Source organism: Bos mutus, chromosome 6 (genome assembly GCF_027580195.1).
Source record: "Bos mutus isolate GX-2022 chromosome 6, NWIPB_WYAK_1.1, whole genome shotgun sequence".
Lineage (NCBI taxonomy): Eukaryota > Metazoa > Chordata > Mammalia > Artiodactyla > Bovidae > Bos > Bos mutus.
Window position 1 is genome coordinate 10,964,629 of NC_091622.1, and position 21,326 is coordinate 10,985,954.

At 41.5% G+C, this 21,326-nt stretch overlaps 1 protein-coding gene across 1 annotated transcript in view; it reads right to left on the bottom strand.

Moving 5' to 3' along the window:
* UGT8 (UDP glycosyltransferase 8) overlaps positions 1-21,326 on the bottom strand; it is a 109,988-nt gene that overhangs the window by 18,587 nt on the left and 70,075 nt on the right. The window contains exon 3 of the mRNA XM_070372914.1: positions 2,200-2,342. Within this exon, the coding sequence (XP_070229015.1) occupies positions 2,200-2,342 (143 nt within the window). The remainder of the gene's footprint in view (positions 1-2,199; positions 2,343-21,326) is intronic.

Consider the following 21,326-nt stretch of genomic DNA (forward strand, 5'->3'; position numbering starts at 1 on the left):
CACATGAACCTCTGCTAGAAAGTCAACTTTCTACCAGCATCCAGAAGGTGAGAGAGGAAGGCAGGGAGGGCCACCAGTGGGCGGTTCCCACTTCCCATCTGGACACCCAGAACCCGAGGAAAGGCTCGAGAACTAGGAGAATGCAAGAAGTACTCCTCTCCGACTGAGCCCCAGGGATGGTACTGTAGGGTAAAGATGCAGGCTGTTTCCTGCCTGGGTCTTTGAAACACAAACCATAAAGTGCTCATCAATTGAGAGAAAGGCAAAAGCCTGAAATAGGCTGATACAAACCAGCCCAGATAATTAACAGAAGGGGCACTATCTGGGTTAAGCCTAACATAGGAAACCCAACATCCACTTCATAGCTTAGCCGGGAGAAAAGGAAAAGTGTTAGCCCCTCAGTCGTATCAACTCTTTCTAACCCCATCGATTGCAGCCTTTGTCCATGGGGTTCTCCAAGCAAGAATAGGGGAGTAGGTTGCCATGTCCTTCTCCAGGGGATCTTCCTGACCCAGGGATTGAACCCGGGTCTCCCATATTGCAGGCAGATTCTTTCCCATCCAAGCTGCACCAGAAGTGGGAACTAATTCTCCCACAGTCTGTACAAGGGAGAAAACCACATTCCTTACAGCATACTTGTAAAGGTTTGACACCATGGGGCTGACCTTGTTCACTTCTGTATCCCTAACGCTCAATGGTAGGGGCAGGTACTAAATAAATACGTACTAAGTAAGTGCTCAGGGCCAAGTTTAGACACTGGGTTAGAAATTCCAGAGACCAGACTGCCCCAGTGGTTCAGTGGATTAAGAATCCACTTGCCAGTGTTGGAGACATGGGTTCAATCCCTGGTCCAGGAAGACTCTACATGCTACGGCACAACTAAGCCCATTCGACACAACTGCTGAGCCTTTGGCTGTTGAGCCTGGGAACCACATGTACTGAGCCCAAGTGCCACAACTACTGAAGCCCGTGTGCCCTAGAGCCCATGGGCACTCCCCAAAAACAGAAGCCCCGACAATGAGAAGCCCGAACACCACAACGAAGAGTTGCCCCTGCTTGCTGCAACTAGAGAATGCCGGAGAGCAGCAATGAAGACCCAGCGAAACCAAAAATAAAAATAGGTAAATAATTAAAAAAAAAAATTCCAGAGACAGACAGGTGTTGGCCGTGCCTCCCAAAAGAAGAGGGGTCTGTTTTGACCAGCACTAACTGGCAAGTCACTGTCTTTTTTAAGGCCTGGTCTCTGGGATGAAAGGAATCAAAAGCATTTATAAACAAAGTGGGAGCCCAAAGGTTCCATGAAACATTTTACCTATTTAATCATTCATCTATCAGTTTTTAATCTCATTCCAACACTAATTTGAAGCAATATATAGAAATGGCTTCTCTGGTGGCTCAGACAGTATCTGCCTGCAATGCAGGAGACCTGGGTTCAATCCCTGGGTCAGGAAGATCCTTTGAAGAAAAGAATGGCAACCCACTCCACTATTCTTGTCTGGACAATCCTATGGACAGAGGAGCCTTGTGGACTGCAGTCCACGGGGGTGCAAAGAGTTGGGCACAACTGAGCGACTAACCCACACACACAGAAATGCACGCAACTATACATTTTTAAATGATCATAAATAACGGAAGGGTCCATGGGGTTGCAGAGAGTTGGACATGACTGAGCAACTGAACAACAAAAATGAGAGTAACATAAAAATGCACATCAATAAGGACACATCACTATGCACTGTATCTTCTTTTTATGCTATAGACTAGATGCCTCTCTCCATCACAGAGTATTGTATAAATTAATCCCTAGATTTTAACACACTAAGAAACAAAATGAAAGCATTATATAAATTATGTAAATTTTATATATTAACATTTAATATATATTAAAGGGTATTATGTACATTATTATATTTATAAATATAAATTATTTTATAATTTATATAAATTATAATTATATAAATTAATTTATATTTAATATTATATATTAATAATATATAAATTAATATGTTAATTTATATATTAAAGAGTATTATATAAATTAATCCCTAGATTTCAACACATTAAGAAACAAAATGAAAAGTCAGGGCATCTTGCTAATGTTGCCAGGGTATCAGTGTGTTGTGGTTATTTATACCCGTGGACTAAGCAAGAGGATACAGAAAATCAGTGGTGAAGAAACAATCTATATTATTACTTTACCTCCAAATCACTTTTTGGGGCAATCTCCCCAGAGCTCCGGCCAGTTTGGTAGCAATGTCTTCTGACAGATACTTGACGCCAGCTCCAAAAGACACCAGGACAAAGCCATGCTCATTAGCACCATTTACCCACCTTTGGAGATCCTGCAATTCAAAACACGGCGGTTAATTTTATGAAGGAGTAATATAGTTTATAATCAGTGTCATCACAGCTCTGTTTTTAAAAAGCACTCAGATAATTTTCTTAAACAATCAGAACCTGAAGAGGATATAATATTTTCCTTTCAAATATTCCACCTGCTGATGCTAACTAAAATAAGGAGAACAGATAGTTAATTTGGTAAGATTAATAAACAACAACAAAATATCAGTAATTAATGGCCTAAGATCTCAGACAGAATTTTAAAAAATTGAAACTTATGTTTAAAACATGGCTAGAGATAAATCTGTATGAGGATATACCTGAAAGATTAGACATATGACAAAAATAAAAACTACTACCGCAACAGCCACCCAGGGAGAAGCTCCAATACTCTGGCCACCTGATGCAAGGAGCTGACTCATTGGAAAAGCTGGGTAAGATTGAAGGCAGGAGGAGAAGGGGATGACAGAGGATGAGATGGGTGGATGGCAACACCGACTCGATGGACATGAGTTTGAGCAAGCTCCAGGAGTTGGTGACAGATAGGGAAACCTGGTGTGGTGCAGTCCATGGGGTCGCAAAGAGTCGGACACAACTGAGCAACTGAACTGAACTGATGTGAACTGAGGCTGATTTTATCTTGGTCTAAGCATTTCTGAAAAGCGTACTGTATTATATGACTGAGAAAGAGAAGGAATTAGCTGATAGGGGCACAGAACCATAGGCCTAACAAGTTTTACTGTTTCTCTAATTATTTCTTCAACTTCCACTCACACAGAACAGAAATCATATGTACTGTATAGAGAGGCATCCCAGGGTTCTGGAAATCTCCGAGCAGAAGCTTTCCCTCATTGTGTGGAAAAACACTAAATTCTCAAACATGTCCATCTACAGCTAATAGATACAGGGCCATAGCAAATCTGATACTAACTAAAGAAACTGTCAAACTGCAGGAATTACTCATTTCATAGGAAGACACATTAACACCCTTCCGCCAGTATCACTGACTTGTGCTAAAGATGAAAGCAGTTTGTTTTAAGGAACACGAACCTGGCAGCATTTTATTCTGTAAGCACCAGCTTGTTTTCGGGGTAACTCATCCCTCTGACCAAGTCTTTCATCAAAGGCACTGAGCTTCAGTTTCCCATATGAAAATTCATAAAGCCACAGTGCTTTGAAGAACACATAATTCTACTGTAAGGAAAACAAGTATACTGTCCACTGGCAATACCTATGCCCTATTACAGTCATGGAAACAGGGGACAGTCCCACGTTGTCGTCACAACAGGCAGGGTGAGCTTTCTCAGTTACAGCTTGCAGACCTGGGAGGTCTCTGGTTCAGGATGAAGAAGTTATTGAGACGACTGTGTCGTCTGTGCTTTTTCATGGCACACCACTTTCTGGCATAATTGAGTTGCAGCCGAGAGGTAAGAAGTACAGCATGGAGTACCATCACAATGGCATCACCATGCAGCTCAATACGAAGTATTTATATGGAATGTTAGGCCTCTTTATGTCTTGATTTTCTCTGCTGTCTTTCCCACCTCTCACTTAATGAGATCTGTGTTAACTGGCTCTATTACACTTTTTCTTAGCAGGGAAGAGAGGACTACATTTTATGCCCCAAATGAATTAGTAAATAGTGTCATTATATGACCAAGAATGAAGATGGAAAGGAAGTACATCCTTCCAGCTACTGAGTGAGTAAAATAGGCTATCATTATTTGGGAGGGAAGAAAATCTTATCAAAATACCTCATTTTCCAGGCAACTCTACTTATTAATGAATATATGAAAGAAACAGAAGATATCAACTGTAGATTAATGCTTTTAACGTACATGCTACCACATTTATCAAGAAGATCACATGTGCTAAAAAGTTAACAGTGAAATTTGAAGATTCAAAGTAAGAAACACAACAAACTGATTCAGAATTTTCATTTTATATACAGTCTTAAGCTAGGTGTACTTAGAACAGATATAAACATAGCACAGTAGAATGATCTGAATACATATGGTGGTTTCTCCCTATGGTTTGTCTTCAAATAATTTATCACCAACTATCCAATTCTCTAAAGCCAAAAATTTCAGGGCCAATGCTATTTACAAAATGTTTACATTCAAAAATACTAAAACTTATAGGAAAAAATAATGCAAAAAAATAGAGGAAAACAATAGAATGGGGAAGACTAGAGATCTCTTCAAGAAAATTAGAGATACCCAGGGAACATTTCATGCAAAGATGGGCTCAATAAAGGACAGAAATGGTATGGACCCAACAGAAACAGGAAGTATTAAGAGATGGCAAGAATACACAGAAGAACTAAACAAAAAAGATCTTCATGACCCAGATATCACACAATGGTGTGATAACTACGAACACAGATATTGGAAGTGATGGAACTCCAGTTGAGCTATTTCATATCCTAAAAGATGATGCTATGAAAGTGTTGCACTCAATATTCCAGCAAATTTGGAAAACTCAGCAGTGGCCACAGACTGGAAAAGGTCAGTTTTCATTCCAATCCCAAATAAAGGCAATGCCAAAGAATGATCAGGGGAAGTGAAGTGTTAGTCACTCAGTCGTGTCCAACTCTTTGTGACCCCATGTACTGTACCCACCAGGCTCCTCTGTCCATGGAATTCACTCATCTCACACACTAGCAAAGTAATGTTCAAAATTCTCCAAGCCAGGCTTCAGCAGTACGTGAACCGTGAACTTCCAGATATTCACATTGGATTTAGAAAAACCAGAGGAACCAGAGATCAAATTGTCAATATCTGTGAGATCATAGAAAAAGCAAGAGAGTTATGGAAAAACATCTACTTATTGACTACACCAAAGCCTTTGACTGTAGATCAAACAACAAATTGGTGGATCACAACAGTTTGTGTGGATCACAACAAACTATGGAAAATTCTTAAACAGGTGGGACTACCAGAACACCGTACCTGTCTCCTGAGAAACCTGTATGCAGGTAAAGAAGCAACAGTTAGAACTAGAAAGGAGTACGTCAAGGCTGTATATTGCCACCCTGTTTATTTAACTTATATGCAAAGTACATCATGTGAAATGCCACACTGGATGAAGCACAAGCTGGAATCAAGATTTCCAGGAGAAATATCAAGAACTTCTGATACACAGATGACACCACCCTTATGGCAGAAAGCAAAGAGGAATTAAAGAACCTCTTGATGAAAGTGGAAGAGGAGAGTGAAAAAGTTGGCTTAAAACTCAACATTCAGAAAACTAAGATCATGGCATCCAGTCTCATCACTTCATGGCAAATAGATGGCGAAACAATGGAAACAGTGACAGACTTTATTTTTGGGGGCTCCAAAATCACTGCAGATGGTGACTGCAGCCATGAAATTAAAAAACACTTGCTCCTTTAAAGAAAAGCTATGACCAACCTAAACAGCATATTAAAAAGAAGAGACATTATTTTGCCAACAAAGGTCCGTCTAATCCATCTAGGTTTTTCCAGCAGTCATATATGGATGTGAGTGTTGGACTATAAAGAAAGCTGAGTGTGGAAGAATTGATGCTTTTGAACTGTGGTGTTAGAGAAGACTCTTGAGAGTTCCTTGGACTGCAAGGAGATCCAACCTGTCAATCCTAAAGGAAATGAGTCCTGAATATTCATTGGAAGGACTGATGCTGAAGCTGAAACTCCAATACTTTGGCCACCTGATGCGAAGAACTGACTCACTGGAAAAGACCCTGATGCTGGGAAAGATTGAAGGCAGGAAGAGAAGGGGACGACAGAGGATGGGATGGTTGGATGACATTACCGACTCAATGGACATGAGTTTGAACAATCTCCAGGAGTTCGTGATGGACAGGGAAGCCAGGCATGCTGCAGTCCATGGGGTTGCAAAAAGTTGGACACAACTGAGCAACTAAACTGATGGGAATAACATTATTTAATTTTTGTCTCGCAAGAACTTAGAATATCTTTAAGTTTCAGCTGACTCTATGGATACATAAAGAATTACAGATACTTCTTCAGTTGTTCTCTGCTTTGCTTGATACACAATGAAATCATAAACCTATTTTTCCAGCTTTTCCTATCATAGTCATTAGCCATAAACAGAATATATTCAAATATATTGTCTTTATTGGTATGTAACAGACTAGAAAAACTTTTATTCATTATGGTTCACTCCCTCCAGGGGAAATACTCAGCATTTTTAGAAGGTAATACCACATTTGGCTTGCAATTTCCAGGTGGCATTAGTGGTACAGAACACTCTCGTCAAAACAGGAAACATAAGAGACACAGGTTCAATCCCTGGGTCAGGAGGATCCCCTGGAGGAGGGTGTGGCAACCCACTCCAGTATTCTTACTTGGAGAATCCTGACAGAGGAGCCTGGCCGACTACAGTCCATGAGATTGCAAAGAGTCAGACCCAACTGAAGCGATTTAGCACGTATATGCGCTGTACTTGGCTTAATGTGGGGACTGAGGCCCAAGGTGAATTCCCAACTCTCTGTCCTGATCTGGAGGCGTAAGAGGATAGTGAGAGACTGGGGTAGAGAGAGGGAGGGGCAGGGGCCACCTGGCCACGAGGGGACGGAATCCCTCCCCAAGATCTCCAATCTGCTGCGTACATCAGAAAAGGTTTGGCGTGCCTGATGTCCTACAAGTACACAGAAGCGGCTGGGTTTGGGGTTTGACTGGTTCAGCGACCCTCAGGTAACATGAGTAGATGCAGGAGCTAGACGCCGAGGGGGTCTAGAATTTGCTTAACTCATGATGAAGACTCTGGAACTGAAACTTCACTGAAAGGTGTGCTTAGGTTGCCAAAGAGCTAGGAGGCCAGGCAGCATCTCAATTCTATGTACATGTACTGTATCTTCTAGAATTTAAGACCCCATTGGTTATAAAGTGTAAATTGTTTTAATAACAGTTCTTCACAAAGCCCTCTCCACCCTTCATAATAAATGTAATTAATGTAAAACAAATTCTCCCAATTCCAGAAACCATTATTAAAATTATAGATACTTTAGAATCCCCCTGCTCTGTGGCAAACACTAACTTAAAAAATTGGACTAAAAAAAAAAAACCCTCAAGATAGCAACAAAGATAATACACATTTAAGAGTTAGAGTGAACTTATTAATAAAATATAGAAGATCCACAGAAAGAAAACAAGAAAACTTTACTGAAGGACAAAAAAGAAAATCTATTCAAATAGATGTAACATGAGATGGGAAGGAAACATCAATGTTATTAAGATGCTGATTTTTTATAAAATTTAGTTCAATGCATCCTCAGCCTACATTCCAAAAGGATTGTTACAGAACTTAAAAATCTGAGCCTACAATTTATCTAGAAAAGAAAATGTATAAGAAAGGCGAAAAAACTTTTGAAAAAACAAGAGTTTATGCTTCAAGATATTAAAATGCACTGTAGAATCTAGGAGCATCACAATGCACGTCTTCAGTATTAGGAGCAGAGAGAGCCATGAGGTGGCAGACAAGATGGACTGCCTTGTGGATAGGAAGTCAACATCTTCATCAGCACAGAAATGAGGCCTCCAGCCACGGGTTCAGAAAAAAGAGTGAGCTAGATCCTTCCGCTAGCACAAATCAGAGAAGGATTAAACAGCTAAACTAAATTAAAACAGATGAAGTACTTGGAAAAACCCCAAAGATAATTTTATTGCATTTGGGTGGGGAAGACCTTCCTGAGCCAGTCACATACCCCAGAAGTCATAAAGAAAAGACCGACAGATACGACCACAGAACAATAAACATCTAGAGAATGGAAGACGTTTTATCAATAAAAAGCAATGGAACCATAAGTTGATGCAGAGTATTTGTAACACACAAAATAAAGAATTAATACATAGAACAAAATAATGAGGAAATGGGTAACCCACAAGAACCCACTGTGCAGTACAGGGAACTCTGCCAGTGTTATTCGGCAGCCTGGGTAGGAGGGAGTCTGGGGGCAAATGGACACGTGTATACGTACGGCTGAGCCCCTCCGCTGTACACCTGAAGCTATCACAACTTTGTTAACTGGCTATACTTCAAAACAGAATGAAAAATTAAAAAAAATACTTACAACAAATAATGAGGAACACCCCCACGCCAAACAACTTGAGAAAACACCTATTTCACAGAAGAAAAGCCAACGGCATAACACAGAAGCTGTTTAGCCTCAGATGGATAATCAGGGAAATGCAAATTCAAATGGTTTTCATCTCTCGTTCTCCAGCAGTCTATCAGATGCTGTCAATGCAGTATCACCTGATTCACTTTAACTTCAGAACTGAATGTGGCATTTCTCTTTAAGTATTGTTGCTTTATAATTTTCTGTCAACTATTTTTTTTCTTTTGGGGGGCCAGAAGGATAAATGCCTTTTCCTAAGTGGTCTCTGAGTTTATTCTCAAATTACTTAGCAAACATTTCCCACTTTAAGATTATCTTTTAAATAGTTCTACTTCATTTTATATTGTTTCTTTAATTTTTAGCCTTTCCTCATCTGGACATTTTTTTCTTTTTTTGAGGAAAGAATGAGACTGGGATCCATTTAAACTAAATATCCAGCCTTTTCAACACTTCTAGGTATTTCATCTTATTCTCATTTATTTGAAATGTCACCCTCCCAATTTCTAAATTCTATTTTTTTTTTTTTTTTTTGGCCATGCCTCATGGCTTGTGGGACCTTAGTTCCCTGATCAGGGATTGAACCCATGCTCTCGGCAATGAGAGTGCAAAATCTTAACCACTGGATTGCCAGAGAATTCTCTCTAAATTCTATTCTGTTCCACTGAGCTATCCATCCATTTCTGTGCCTGTGTCAAGGAGCTGTACCTATTGGTACAAAACATTTTAATATTTGCACTACTAAATTTCTCACTACTTTCCATTTACGGACTTTGCTTTTTTAACACATCAATGCATGCAAGGCAGGAGACCCCAGTTTGATTCCTGGGTCAGGAAGATCTGCTGGAGAAGGAATAGGCTACCCACTCCAGTATTCTTGGGATTCCCTTGTGGCTCAGCTGGTAAAGAATCTACCACCTACAATGCAGGAGACCTGGGTTCAATCCCTGGGTTGGAAAGATCCCCTGGAGAAGAGAAAGCCTACTCTCTCCAGTATTCTGGCCTGGAGAATTCCATGGACTGTCACATGGAGTCCATGGGGTTCTCAAAGAGTCAGACACGACTGAGCAACTTTCAACATTTATTAGCAGTACCATTTTCTTATGGATGTTATTGATATTTATGCATATATGCACAGCATAAACACATCATTTCACATATCATATGAGTTTAGAAATGCATTCAGTACTACTTAATTGAACAGCACTGTGGCTTCCCACAGAGAAGGCACTGGCAACCCACTCCAGTACTCTTGCCTGGCAAATCCCGTGGACGGAGGAGCCCGGTAGGCTGCAGTCCATGGGGTTGCTAGTAGTCGGACACGACTGAGCGACTTCACTTTCACTTTTCACTTTCATGCACTGGAGAAGGAAATGGCAACCCACTCCAGTGTTCTTGCCTGGAGAATCCCAGGGACGGGGGAGCCTGGTGGGCTGCTGTCTCTGGGGTCGCACATAGTTCGGCACGACTGAAGCGACTTAGCAGCAGCAGCAGCAGCGGCTTCCCAGGTGGCACTAGCGGTAAAGAATCCCCCTGCCAACGCAGGAGATGTAGGAGACTCAGGTTTAATCCTTGGGTCAGGAAGATCCCCTGGAAGAAGAAATGGCAACCCACTCCAGTATTCTTGCCTGGAGAACACATGGACCGAGGAGCCTGGTGGGCTAAGGTCTACAGAGTCACAGGACGTTGGACGTGACTGACGCGCCTTGGCAAACGCAGGACAAGCGCTGCGTCTATGCTGTTCCACCAGACGGCAGGGCAGGAGCAGAGCACGGATGTCTGGGCTCTGCAAAGCATCACCACAGGCCCGAACCCACATCCTATCTCTACGGTTTTTCCTGCTTATTGTTCAGGGGAAGCACTCTGTGATTTCCACAATGTAAGTAAAAGCAAAATCCAGACAGTACTAGGTCAAATACTGAGCAGAAAAAAGCAACAACAGTCACAGGTCTCACTATATTACCGTGTGGTGGTTTAGTCACTAAGTCGTGTCCAACTCTCCCTACCCCGTGGACTGTAGCCTGCCAGGCTCCTCTGTCCATGGGATGCTCTAGGCAAGAATACTGGAGTGGGTTTCCATTTCCTTCTCCAGCTATATTACCATGAATAATTACATATCTATGCAATTTAACCAATTTAGATACATACTTATATTTTCCTATAATTATACAATATATTAGCTTTTGAAAAGACAACCTTACAATAAGAATAATCATGTTATCTTCCTGTAGCATTAAATAGGGAAGGTGTCTTATGTGCAAAAGGGTAGCATAATAGGGAAATATGGATAATATATTTATCATATTCAAGTGCTATATATTTACATATTTGCTTTTTTTTTTATAAAGACCATTAGTGCTACACATGATGTGTTTTCTGGTATGGCCAGATTCCTTTCCCTAGAGTAATTATACACCACGTGCCTTGATGTGGTTGTCAGAAGAATAAGGCAATGCAAAGTATATTGTCCTCCCCCTCTCCACTTCCCTCGGTGGAGCGCTGGTCAGGACGGGCGGGTACACAGCCTGGCCCTGTGAGACTGCAGATGGGTGTACAAGAGAAGTACCAGCATTACACTGAGGCAGCAAATGCTCCCAAAGTGTAAAAAGTCCAATAACTCTACATAATGTCCTGACATGGTGAATGTCGAGAAATGAAGACAGTGGATCAATGGAACACTCAAAGAAGGAGCAGAAAGCAGATCCTGAGACTTCTAGAGAAGGCAGTCATTGAGTGACTCCTTTTTTTATACCGTCAGGCCTCCTATCCAAAAACAACGAGAAACTACCTCTTAATTGTATGTATGTAAAACACACCCCAGTTTCAGAAATGTAAAAGTCGATCTTTAAAAGATAGTCACTTCAGAATCAACAGAAGACTATCGTGAAAAGGTGGATGGTGCAGGCCCACCTCTATCCTGTCCTGGCTTCACTGTAGGATGCGGGATGTGGAGAGACCCCCCCTCCTCCTCAGAGAAGTCTTTCACAGTTTCGAGCCTGGGGACAGATGGGGCTGCCGAGGTGAGGACCAGATCTGTCCTGACGGCAGCCTATGACCCAAACCTACTCCCTTCTCCCCACAAAATAGGGGCCTTGAGAGGGGGCCAGCGCAGTGGAGACACCAGAAACACTGCACCCTTTGTCAGCCCCATGCGTTCTGAGGCAAAGAATGCCTGGACTGTGAGAGAATCCCACACAGAGATGGTGGCGGGAGAAGAGGAGGGTGGGTGTTGGGACCGCTCTTCTTGTTTCCAACACCAGTATCAATAGCTCTCTTTTCCCATTTTAAAGAGCCTGATACAAAGAATGTTCCGATTTGGTCAGGTGGGCTGCACAGAATTGAAATATTCATTCTGCAAAATCCAGTACAGATAAGATAATACTGACCATTTCTGATATAAAATGTTTTAGAAACACCATGGGACATCAAGCGTGATCTTTGACTACTGCTAAGGTAGTTAACCAAGACGTAGTAAACAAAAAAAATGACCAAAAAATACCACTGAGAATACAGAAGGCACCATTCAAAATGGAAATGCACCAATCATGGCTGTCACTGAGTTAATTGGGAAAGCATTTGGTTTAAACCTCCAATTCCATGGTTTGCCATGTAATCTCCATCAAGTGCTCATTCTCTCTGAGACCCAGCTCTCTCTTCTCTAGAAATTCTGATAATACTTCATAGGGACATTGTAAAGATTAAATGAGATCCAATACATAAAAGTGTTTTGTCACATAGAAATTACAGGGTCGTTTTCCCAGAGCAGGAAGTCTGAAAAACAATATACAGAGGGAGGACTGAAATGATTAGCTACGCTGAGAAAAGGAAGAAAAAAGGCCATTTGCACGAACATATTTTCTCTCAATGATATTACTCTCTTCGTCATGTTTATTCTTCAAAATAAAGCTGATTAAAACAAATACATAAATGAGAAATAACACAAAAATGTTTTATATCTAGTTCTCAGTTTTTCAGAATATTCAAATGATTTCTAAGATGATCCAAAGGGGTTATGTCACAACTAACCTGAAGAATGACCAATGTCAGTGACCAATATCAAGGTGATGGTTCTATTTAAAAAACAAAAAAACAAAACTCTCAGAAGATGCCTTCATTAACACAATGAACATCCAGGAGAATGAAACAGGCACCTAGAAGGGTGCACTCATTTCCACTGAGATTCTGCAGTATCTTTTTTCTTTCTCATAAGGCTTTTAAATTTTTGCCATTACAGTTACAATGAAAAGAAGTAAGCAAAATTTGAAACCCTGATTTGACTGTGAAGAGAGTTCAGTTTTCAAAGTTCTTAAGACCTTCAAGAAACCGCACACAGTCAGGATGTCCCCAGGATGCGATTACGGCAAGGGACTCGGGCACTATGCAAAGTACTGCACGTACTTTTGACTGAATGTTAAAAGATGAAAACCTCACCTGAAAAAAAAAAATCAGTCCCCAAAAATGACATCTACATCTTTCTTATGTTACCAAAGGAAATTAAGAATGCAGAGGTCTGGGGCAAATGAGAGAGATCTGAGCATGCTGATCTGCAACAGACAAGGAAGATGGGGGTGTGGGCAGGGGGATAAAGACGCAGGAAGAGGAGATACTTTTCCTTGCACATGTGAGTATTGTGCTCAGATCTGAGATCCTGGAACATTCTTTCCAAAACAATCTGCTGTCAAATAAATATTCACATTTCTGCTGAAAAAAAAGGGGTGGGGTGCAAGGCTATCAAATATTTGATTATTAAATAGTATCCCAGCAAGTGAGGAGGGTTTCAGAGTCTATTCATGGATTCAGTAAATATTATTGAGGACCTGCTGTATACCATACCTGGCATTCTTCCAGATATTTGAGACATAGCAAAGAATAAATTTATGACCAAAAATTCCTCTCTAGACAGTTTACATTCTTAACCACATGGCCATAACCTAACTTTCTACCCTCACCTCCATCAGGCTTCCACACCTCATCTACTCTTCACTCCTCAGATACAGCCTGCCACGGGGTGCTTGCCACTTCCTCCTAAGCCCACGGGTACTTGTCAAAGTCATGACAAAGGATGCGCTTCCCAGGTGGCACCAGTGGTTAAGAATCCACCTGCCAATGCAGGAGGCATAGGAGACGTGGGTTTGATCCCTGGGTCGGGAAGATCCCCTGGAGGAGGGCATGGCAACCCACTCCAGTATTCCAGCCTGGAGAATCCCATGGACAGAGGAGCCTGCGGGCTATAGCCCATGGGGTCACAAAGAGTCAGACATGACTGGAGTAACTCTGTGTCATCTCTTCTGTGAGATGTGCTGTCTCCCAGGACACAAAGCGCACGCCCTGTAGTGTGTGAGTTTACGCACAGGACTGTCTGTCTTCCAGGGCGGTGAGACATAGTAGGTGCTCACTACTTATGTCTTTGAATAAATCAAGAAAGCCAGTAGTAACCTACAGCCTTCAAAGGATAAACAACAAATAGCTTTATATTTTTCGTTCAGTAACACTGTCCATTCCCTAGAATTTGAGCTAACAGAATGTTGGGTTTTTTAAAATCAAGTCTAACCACATGTCCTGCCTAGAGAAAATAAAGGTGGGCTTGCCAGCCAGTGTACCTGTCTGCCTTCTTCTCTTGGAAAGACAAAATGAAACTTTCTTCGTGATAATCATAATGCTATGCCACAAAGATCATGAACTCCTTATTGCCAAAATCAGACTGAAATTGAAGAAAGTAGGGAAAACCACTAGACCATTCAGATATGACCTAAATCAAATCCCTTACGGTTATACAGTGGAAGTGACAAGTAGATTCAAGGGATTAGATCCGATAGAGTGCCTGATGAACTATGGACAGAGGTTCATGAAATTGTGCAGGAGGCAGGGATCATGACCATCCTCAAGAAAAAGAAATGCAAAAAGGCAAAATGGTTCTCTGAGTAGGCCTAACAAATAGGCGTGAAAGGAAGAGAAATGAAAGGCAAAGGAGAAAAGGAAAGATATACCCATTTGAGTGCAGAATTTCAAACAATATCAAGAAGAGATAAGAAAGCCTTCCTGAGTGATCAATGCAAAGAAATAGAGGAAAACAATAAAATGGGAAAGACTAGCGATCTCTTCAAGAAAATTAGAGATACCAAGGGAATATTTCATGCCAAGATGGGCACAATAAAGGACAGAAATGGTATGGACCTAGCAGAAGCAGAAGATACTAAGAAGAGGTGGCAAAAATACACAAAGAACTATACAAAAAAGATCAAAGATCTTCAAACCTAGATAATCACTATGGTGTGATCGCTCACCTAGAGCCAGACATCCTGGAATGCGAGGTCAAGTGGGCCTTACGAAGCATCACTACAAATAAAGCAAGTGGAGGTGGTGGAATTCCAGTTAAGAAATTTCAAATCCTAAAAGATGATGCTGTGAACGTGCTGCACTCAATATGCCAGCAAATTTGAAAAACTCAGCAGTGGCCACAGGACTGGCCACAGTTTTAATTCCAATCCCAAAGAAAGGCAATGCCAAAGAATGCTCAAACTATAGTATAATTGGACTCATCTCACACACTAGCTAAGTAATGCTTAAAATTTCCCAAGCCAGGCTTCACAGTATGTGAACTGTGAACTTCCAGATGTTCAAGCTGGTTTTAGAAAAGGCAGAGGAACCAGAGATCAAACTGCCAATATCTGCTGGATCATTGAAAAAGCAAGAGAGTTCCAGAAAAACACCTATTTCTGCTTTATTGACTATGCCAAAGCCTTTGACTGTGTGGATCACAATAAACTGGAAAATTCTTCAAGAGATGGGAATATCAGACCACCTGTCCTGCCTCTTGAGAAATGTGTATGCAGGTCAGGAAGCAACAGTTAGAACTGGACACGGAACAACAGACTGGCTCCAAATTGGGAAAGGAGTACATCAAGGCTGTATATTGGCACCCTGCTTACTTAACTTATATGCAGAATTCATCATGAGAAACGCTGGACTGAATGAAGCACAAGCTGGAATTAAGACTGCCAGGAGATATATCAATAACCTCAGATATGCAGATGACACCACCCGTATGGCAGAAAGTAAAGAATAACTAAAGATCCTCTTGATGAAAGTAAAAGAGGAGAGTGAAAAAGTCATGTATGGATGTGAGAGGTGGGACTATAAAGAAATCTGAGCACCGAAGAATCATGCTTTTGAAACGTGGTGTTGAAGAGGACTCTTGAGAATCCCTGGGACAGAAAGGAGATCCAACCAGTCCATCCTAAAGGAAATCAGTCCTGAATATTCATTGGAAGGACTGATGCTGAAGCTGAAACTCCAATCCTTTGGCTACCTGATGTGAAGAACTGACTCACTGGAAAAGAGCCTGATGCTGGGAAAGATTGATGACGGGAGGAGAAGGGGATGACAGAGGATGTGATGGTTGGATGGCATCACCAACTCAATGGACATGAGTTTGGTTAAACTCTGGAAGTTTGTGATGGACAGGGAAGCCTGGTGTGCTGCAGACCATGGTGTTGCAAAGATTCGGACACAACTGAGCGACTAAACTGAACTGACTGATGCCACGAAGACTCAAGGAAGGAGGCAAAATTCATGTCTAGTGTGAAGGCCAGGAATACTGGGGTGGGCAGGCTATTCCTTCTCCAGCAGATCTTGCCAACCCACAAATCAAACCAGCGTCTCCTGCTTTGCGGGCAGATTTCCCAACTGAACCATCAGGGAAGCCCCTAGTGTGAAGGCAGAGGTGGGAAATGGCTATTGTAAAGTGAGATTCATACAGGAGAAGATTATCCCAGGACATTTCAGAGGAGATGGGAGACAATGGTGAGGAGACTGGAAGGGGACAAGGTGAGGGTCTAAAGCTGAAAAGAGGAAGGAGTGGGTGCAGACGGGTGTTTATTAGAAGGAAAGACTTAGTGAGGGGTTGGGAGAATGTGGGGCTAGCATGATTTTCAAGTTTCTGGCTTGGAATAACATTATAATTCACCAAAAGAAGAAACCTATAAAGGGAGAAAAGAAACCTATAAGAACTATAAGAAACCTATAAGATCTGGCGGCGAGGGAGAAGAAGAATAGTTTTTATTTGAACATAATGAATCTGAGATGTCTGTGTCATATACATGTGGAGCTATCTAGAGAGCAGAAGGAAATAGAAAATTGGGGGAAGAAAACAGGGCTGCAGATACAGCTTTGGAGAGCACTTGATGACCTCAGGGGAAACATATCAGCATTACGGACAAGTGGTGACCAGCAGCCTCTTTAAAGAGAAGTGAGCAAAAGAGAGTCTGGGTCTCGAATACAGACAGAATAAATTAGTTACAGTTCTGCTCATAGCACGAGTCAGAATGCAGTCCCCTAGTTCAGTAAGCAGGAGGCAGAGAATCCACAGCACCCCACCCGGGGAACCCCACAAGAAGGCAGTTGGGCCCTACAGTCAATCTGGTTCCTTCAGGGAGGATCCCAAAGCAAGTCAAAGACTTGGAATAACCACTACTCCAACTCCAGAATGAGTCCTCTTAATCTGCTGGCTTTAATTCTCTGGGCGTCCCTGCTAGGCTCTCCAGACCCTCTTCAAGCTGAGAAGCAACTGGGCTTACCTCTAACTCACTGAATTCAGCGCTGATAAGGAAGGGAAAACACACTGACTTCCTGTTGAGCAAAACTAGCACCTGCACTAAAAGGAGATGACATAAAACAAAATAAGGAAGTTTGAGAAAGGGAGTCTCTATTTTTATTTGTCTTAGAATGATTGTCCACTGATAAATTCCTGAATGAGATATCTGTATAATTCCCTGTGCTATCACAAAATATAGCTTAGGACCATAAAGAAATAGACATGGTGGCTCACTGACAAGTACGTCTTTGCTATATACCTGAATTAAGATAAAACTGATTGATATTCAAGGCAAGAGAAAAGTGAAACAGCATACAGCAAAAAGAAACGGGAAAAAGTTCCCTAGAAGCTGAGTATTCATTATTTACTTGTGCAAGAGAAGGATGGGATAATTTTGTTCCTTTTACAATCAAATTTTATTATAAATCCTAACTGCTCTCCAAAGTACTAACAAACTGTAACTGCCTCACTGGGAAATACAAGACAAAAATTCTAGATAATCTAGTCATTTTTATTTTTAAATTTAAACTTCCCTCCATCAATTTCAGTACCTGATCAACAAGTGCACGCATGCTAGATTGCTTTAGTCATGTCCAACTCTTTGCGACCCTATGGACTGTAAGCTGTCAGTCTCCTTTATCCATGGGATTTCGCAGGCAGGTATACTGGAGTGGGTTGCCATTTCCTATTCCAGGGGATCCTCCCAACCCAGGGATTGAACTCGTGTCTCTTGGGTCTCCTGCACTGGCAGGCAGATTCTTTACCATTGTGCTAACGTGAAGCCCACGTGCTTTCTAAACCTCAATACTCCCCATCACAATGGGGCTGTATTCACACCCCTTGAACTTAGGCAAGCTTGTGACTCTCCTGATCACCTGATATAGTAGAAGGTCAAAAAAAGCAGACAGATGCCACCTGCTTCTCTCTTGCAACATGCAACCATGATACCCAATCCCCATTCTATAATAAATCCCCATCACATGGAGAGGCCACAAGTAGGTGTTCTAACTAACAGCCTCAAGTAGGGTCTCAGCCACCCACCAGGACCAACAGCCAAACATGTCACTGTCTGTACCTACAATGATGCCAGCTTCTAGTTTTCGAGGTGTCCAGCCAAGGCCGCAGAAAACGGAACCACTGGAAAGCCCTTCCCACTATGTCCTTCCTGAATTCCTCATCTACAGGTCCTGGGGGCCAAATGAATGGTTGTTTAACTGTCATCAAGGTTGTCCTCGCACCTCCAATAACTGGAATGTCTCAACAGATCTTCATTTGGTTAGCTTCTCAAGAGTCACAGGGAGATTCTAAAAACAGGGCTAAGAGATCCACATGAAGTTCCTGGCATAGCATTTTTTTTTTTTCTCAGAAAAGACTGGGAGAATAGGAATTAACTGTCCATCACTGAATACCTACTCTGTGATTATCAACCCACCTAAAAGTATTTCTAAGAAAAAGAGATAATGAATAAAGGTGAGGCCCAGTAATAATAAAAGAACCTGATTCTGAGCCATGGACTTGTGGTACTCATCCATAGTTCAACAGAAAAATATTTACCTTGTATTTTTCCAAAATAATTCTTACAGCCACATTCCCTTTTGATGTGTGTTGATACTGACATAGGACTGGGTGAAGTGCCCTTAACTAATCTGCAGGCATATTCATGTCATCAATAATTCGATAACAGTTAAACGCTTACTGTTCACTTTCTATGCTCCAAGTAACAGGGGCCAAGAATACAGAAGAGCAAGATATGGTTCTCTGCCCAGAACATCACAGTCCAGGGCAGATTCGTGGACTTCATTCACTATCGTTACACGATAGTGTTCATCATTACATGAATACGGCCTTTGCCCCATGTCTTCCCTCCATGCTGGGGAAATGGAGACTCAAGAAATAATTTCAAAACATTCTATTATGTTAAATTTATGTACATTATAAGTCAGTTTTCTCTTCACTTTAGAGCTGACTTTCCAATGGAAGAGTGTGGCAACAAGCAATGAAAAGCTGTATGCTAACAATTTCAGTAGCATGGGAAAGATGAGAGATCACGTCAAGAAAATGTGACATACCCAGGGAACATTTCATGCAAAGATGGGCACAATAAAGGACAGAAATGGTATGCACCTAACAGAAGCAGAAGATATTAAGAAGAGGTGGCAAAAATACACAGAAGAACTGTACAGAAAATATCTTCACAACCTAGATAATCACTATGGTGTGATCACTCACCTAGAGCCAGACATCCTGGAATGAGAGGTCAAGTGGGCCTTAGGAAGCTCCACTATAAACAAAGCTAGAGGAGGTGATGGAATTCCAGTTGAGCTATTTCAAATCCTAAAAGAATATGTTGTCAAAGTGCTACACTCAATATGCCAGCAAATTTGGAAAACTCAGCAGTGGCCACAGGACTGGAAAAGGTTGGTTTTCATTCCAATCCCAAAGAAAGGCAACACCAAAGAATGCTCAAAGTGAAAGTGAAAGTGAAGTCGCTTAGTCGTGTTCGACTCTTCGTCACCCCATGGATTGCAGCCTACCAGGCTCTTCCGTCCATGGGATTTTCCAGGCAAGAGTAGTGGAGTGGGGTGCCACTGCCTTCTCTGAAGAATGCTCAAACTACTGCACAATTGCATTCATCTCACACACTAGCAAAGTAATGCCCAAAATTCTCCAAGCCAGGCTTCAACAAGATGTGAACCGTGAACTTCCAGATATTAAAGCTGGATTTAGAAAAACCAGAGGAACCAGAGATCAAATTGCCAACATCAAATTTCCAGACTGTTCTGGAACAAGCGAGTTCCAGAAAAACATCTACCTCTGTTTTATTGACTATCCCAAAGCCTTTGACTGTGTGGATCACAACCAACTGTGGAAAATTCTTAATGAGATGGGGATATCAGACCACCTGACCTGCCTCTTGAGAAATCTGTATGCAGGTCAGGAAGCTACAGTTAGAACTGGACACGGAACAACAGACTGGTTCCGAATAGGGAAAGAAGTATGTCAAGGCTGTATATTGTCACCCTGCTTATTTAACTTACATGCAGTGTACATCATGAGAAACACTGGGCTGGAAGAAGCACAAGCTGGAATCAATATTGCCAGGAGAAATATCAATAACCTCAGATATGCAGATCTGCAGATTCTACCATCCTTATTGCAGAAAGTGAAGAAGAAATAAAGAGCCTCTTGATGAAAGTGGAATAGGAGAGTGAAAATGTTGGCTTAAAAATCAACATTTAGAAGACTAAGATCATGGCATCTGGTCCCATCATTTCATGGCAAATAGATGGGAAAACAGTGGAAACTGGCTGACTTTCTTTTTTTGAGCTCCAGAATCACTGCAGATGGTGACTGCAGCCATGAAATTAAAAGACACTTGCTCCATGGAAGAAAAGCTATGACCAACCTAGACAGCATATTAAAAAGCAGAGACGTTACTTTGCCAACGAAGGTCTGTGTAGTCAAAGCTATGGTTTTTCTAGTAGTCATGTATAGATGTGAGAGTTGGAATATAAAGAAAGCTGAGCACCAAAGAATTGATGCTTTTGAACTGTGGTGTTGGTTTTCCAACTCTTCAGAGTCCCTTGGACTGCAAGGAGATCCAACCAGTCCGTCCTAAAGGAAATAAGTCCTGAATATTCACTGGAAGGACTGATGCTGAAGCTGAAACTCCAATACTTTGCCACCTGATACGAAGAACTAACTCATTAGAAAAGACCCTGATGCTGGGAAAGATTAAGGGCAGGAGGAGAAGACGACGACAGAGAATGAGATGGTTAGATGACATCACCGACTCAATGGACATGAGTTTGAGTAAACTCTGGGAGTTGGTGATGGACAGGGAAGCCCGGTGTGCTGCAGTCCATGGGGACGCAAAGAGTCGGACACCACTGAGCAACTGAACAGTTTCAAAACCAATTGGAAATATATTGACAGTTCAATAAAATACTATGTCAAAAAAATTCCTTGGAAACTAAAGAATCCCTTCCTAAGTAAACGAAAAAAAAAAAATCTACCTTTTTCTATTTTAATACTGATATTCGTTTCCAGATTATAAACCTAATAAAAGAACAGTAAATGCAAAAACTAGCTAAAACCAGTCTAGTTCATTTCAGTTTCAGCATAAATCATTCAATTAGATCCTTCCAGGTCAACGACAGGATCAGAGTGCACTGGAGTCAGCTCCTCCCAAATGCTTAAAGAAATAAATAAGAAGCTAGACAAAAACCAACATATGCAATAAGCTGCAAGTAGCATCTGGTGGATGTTTCCA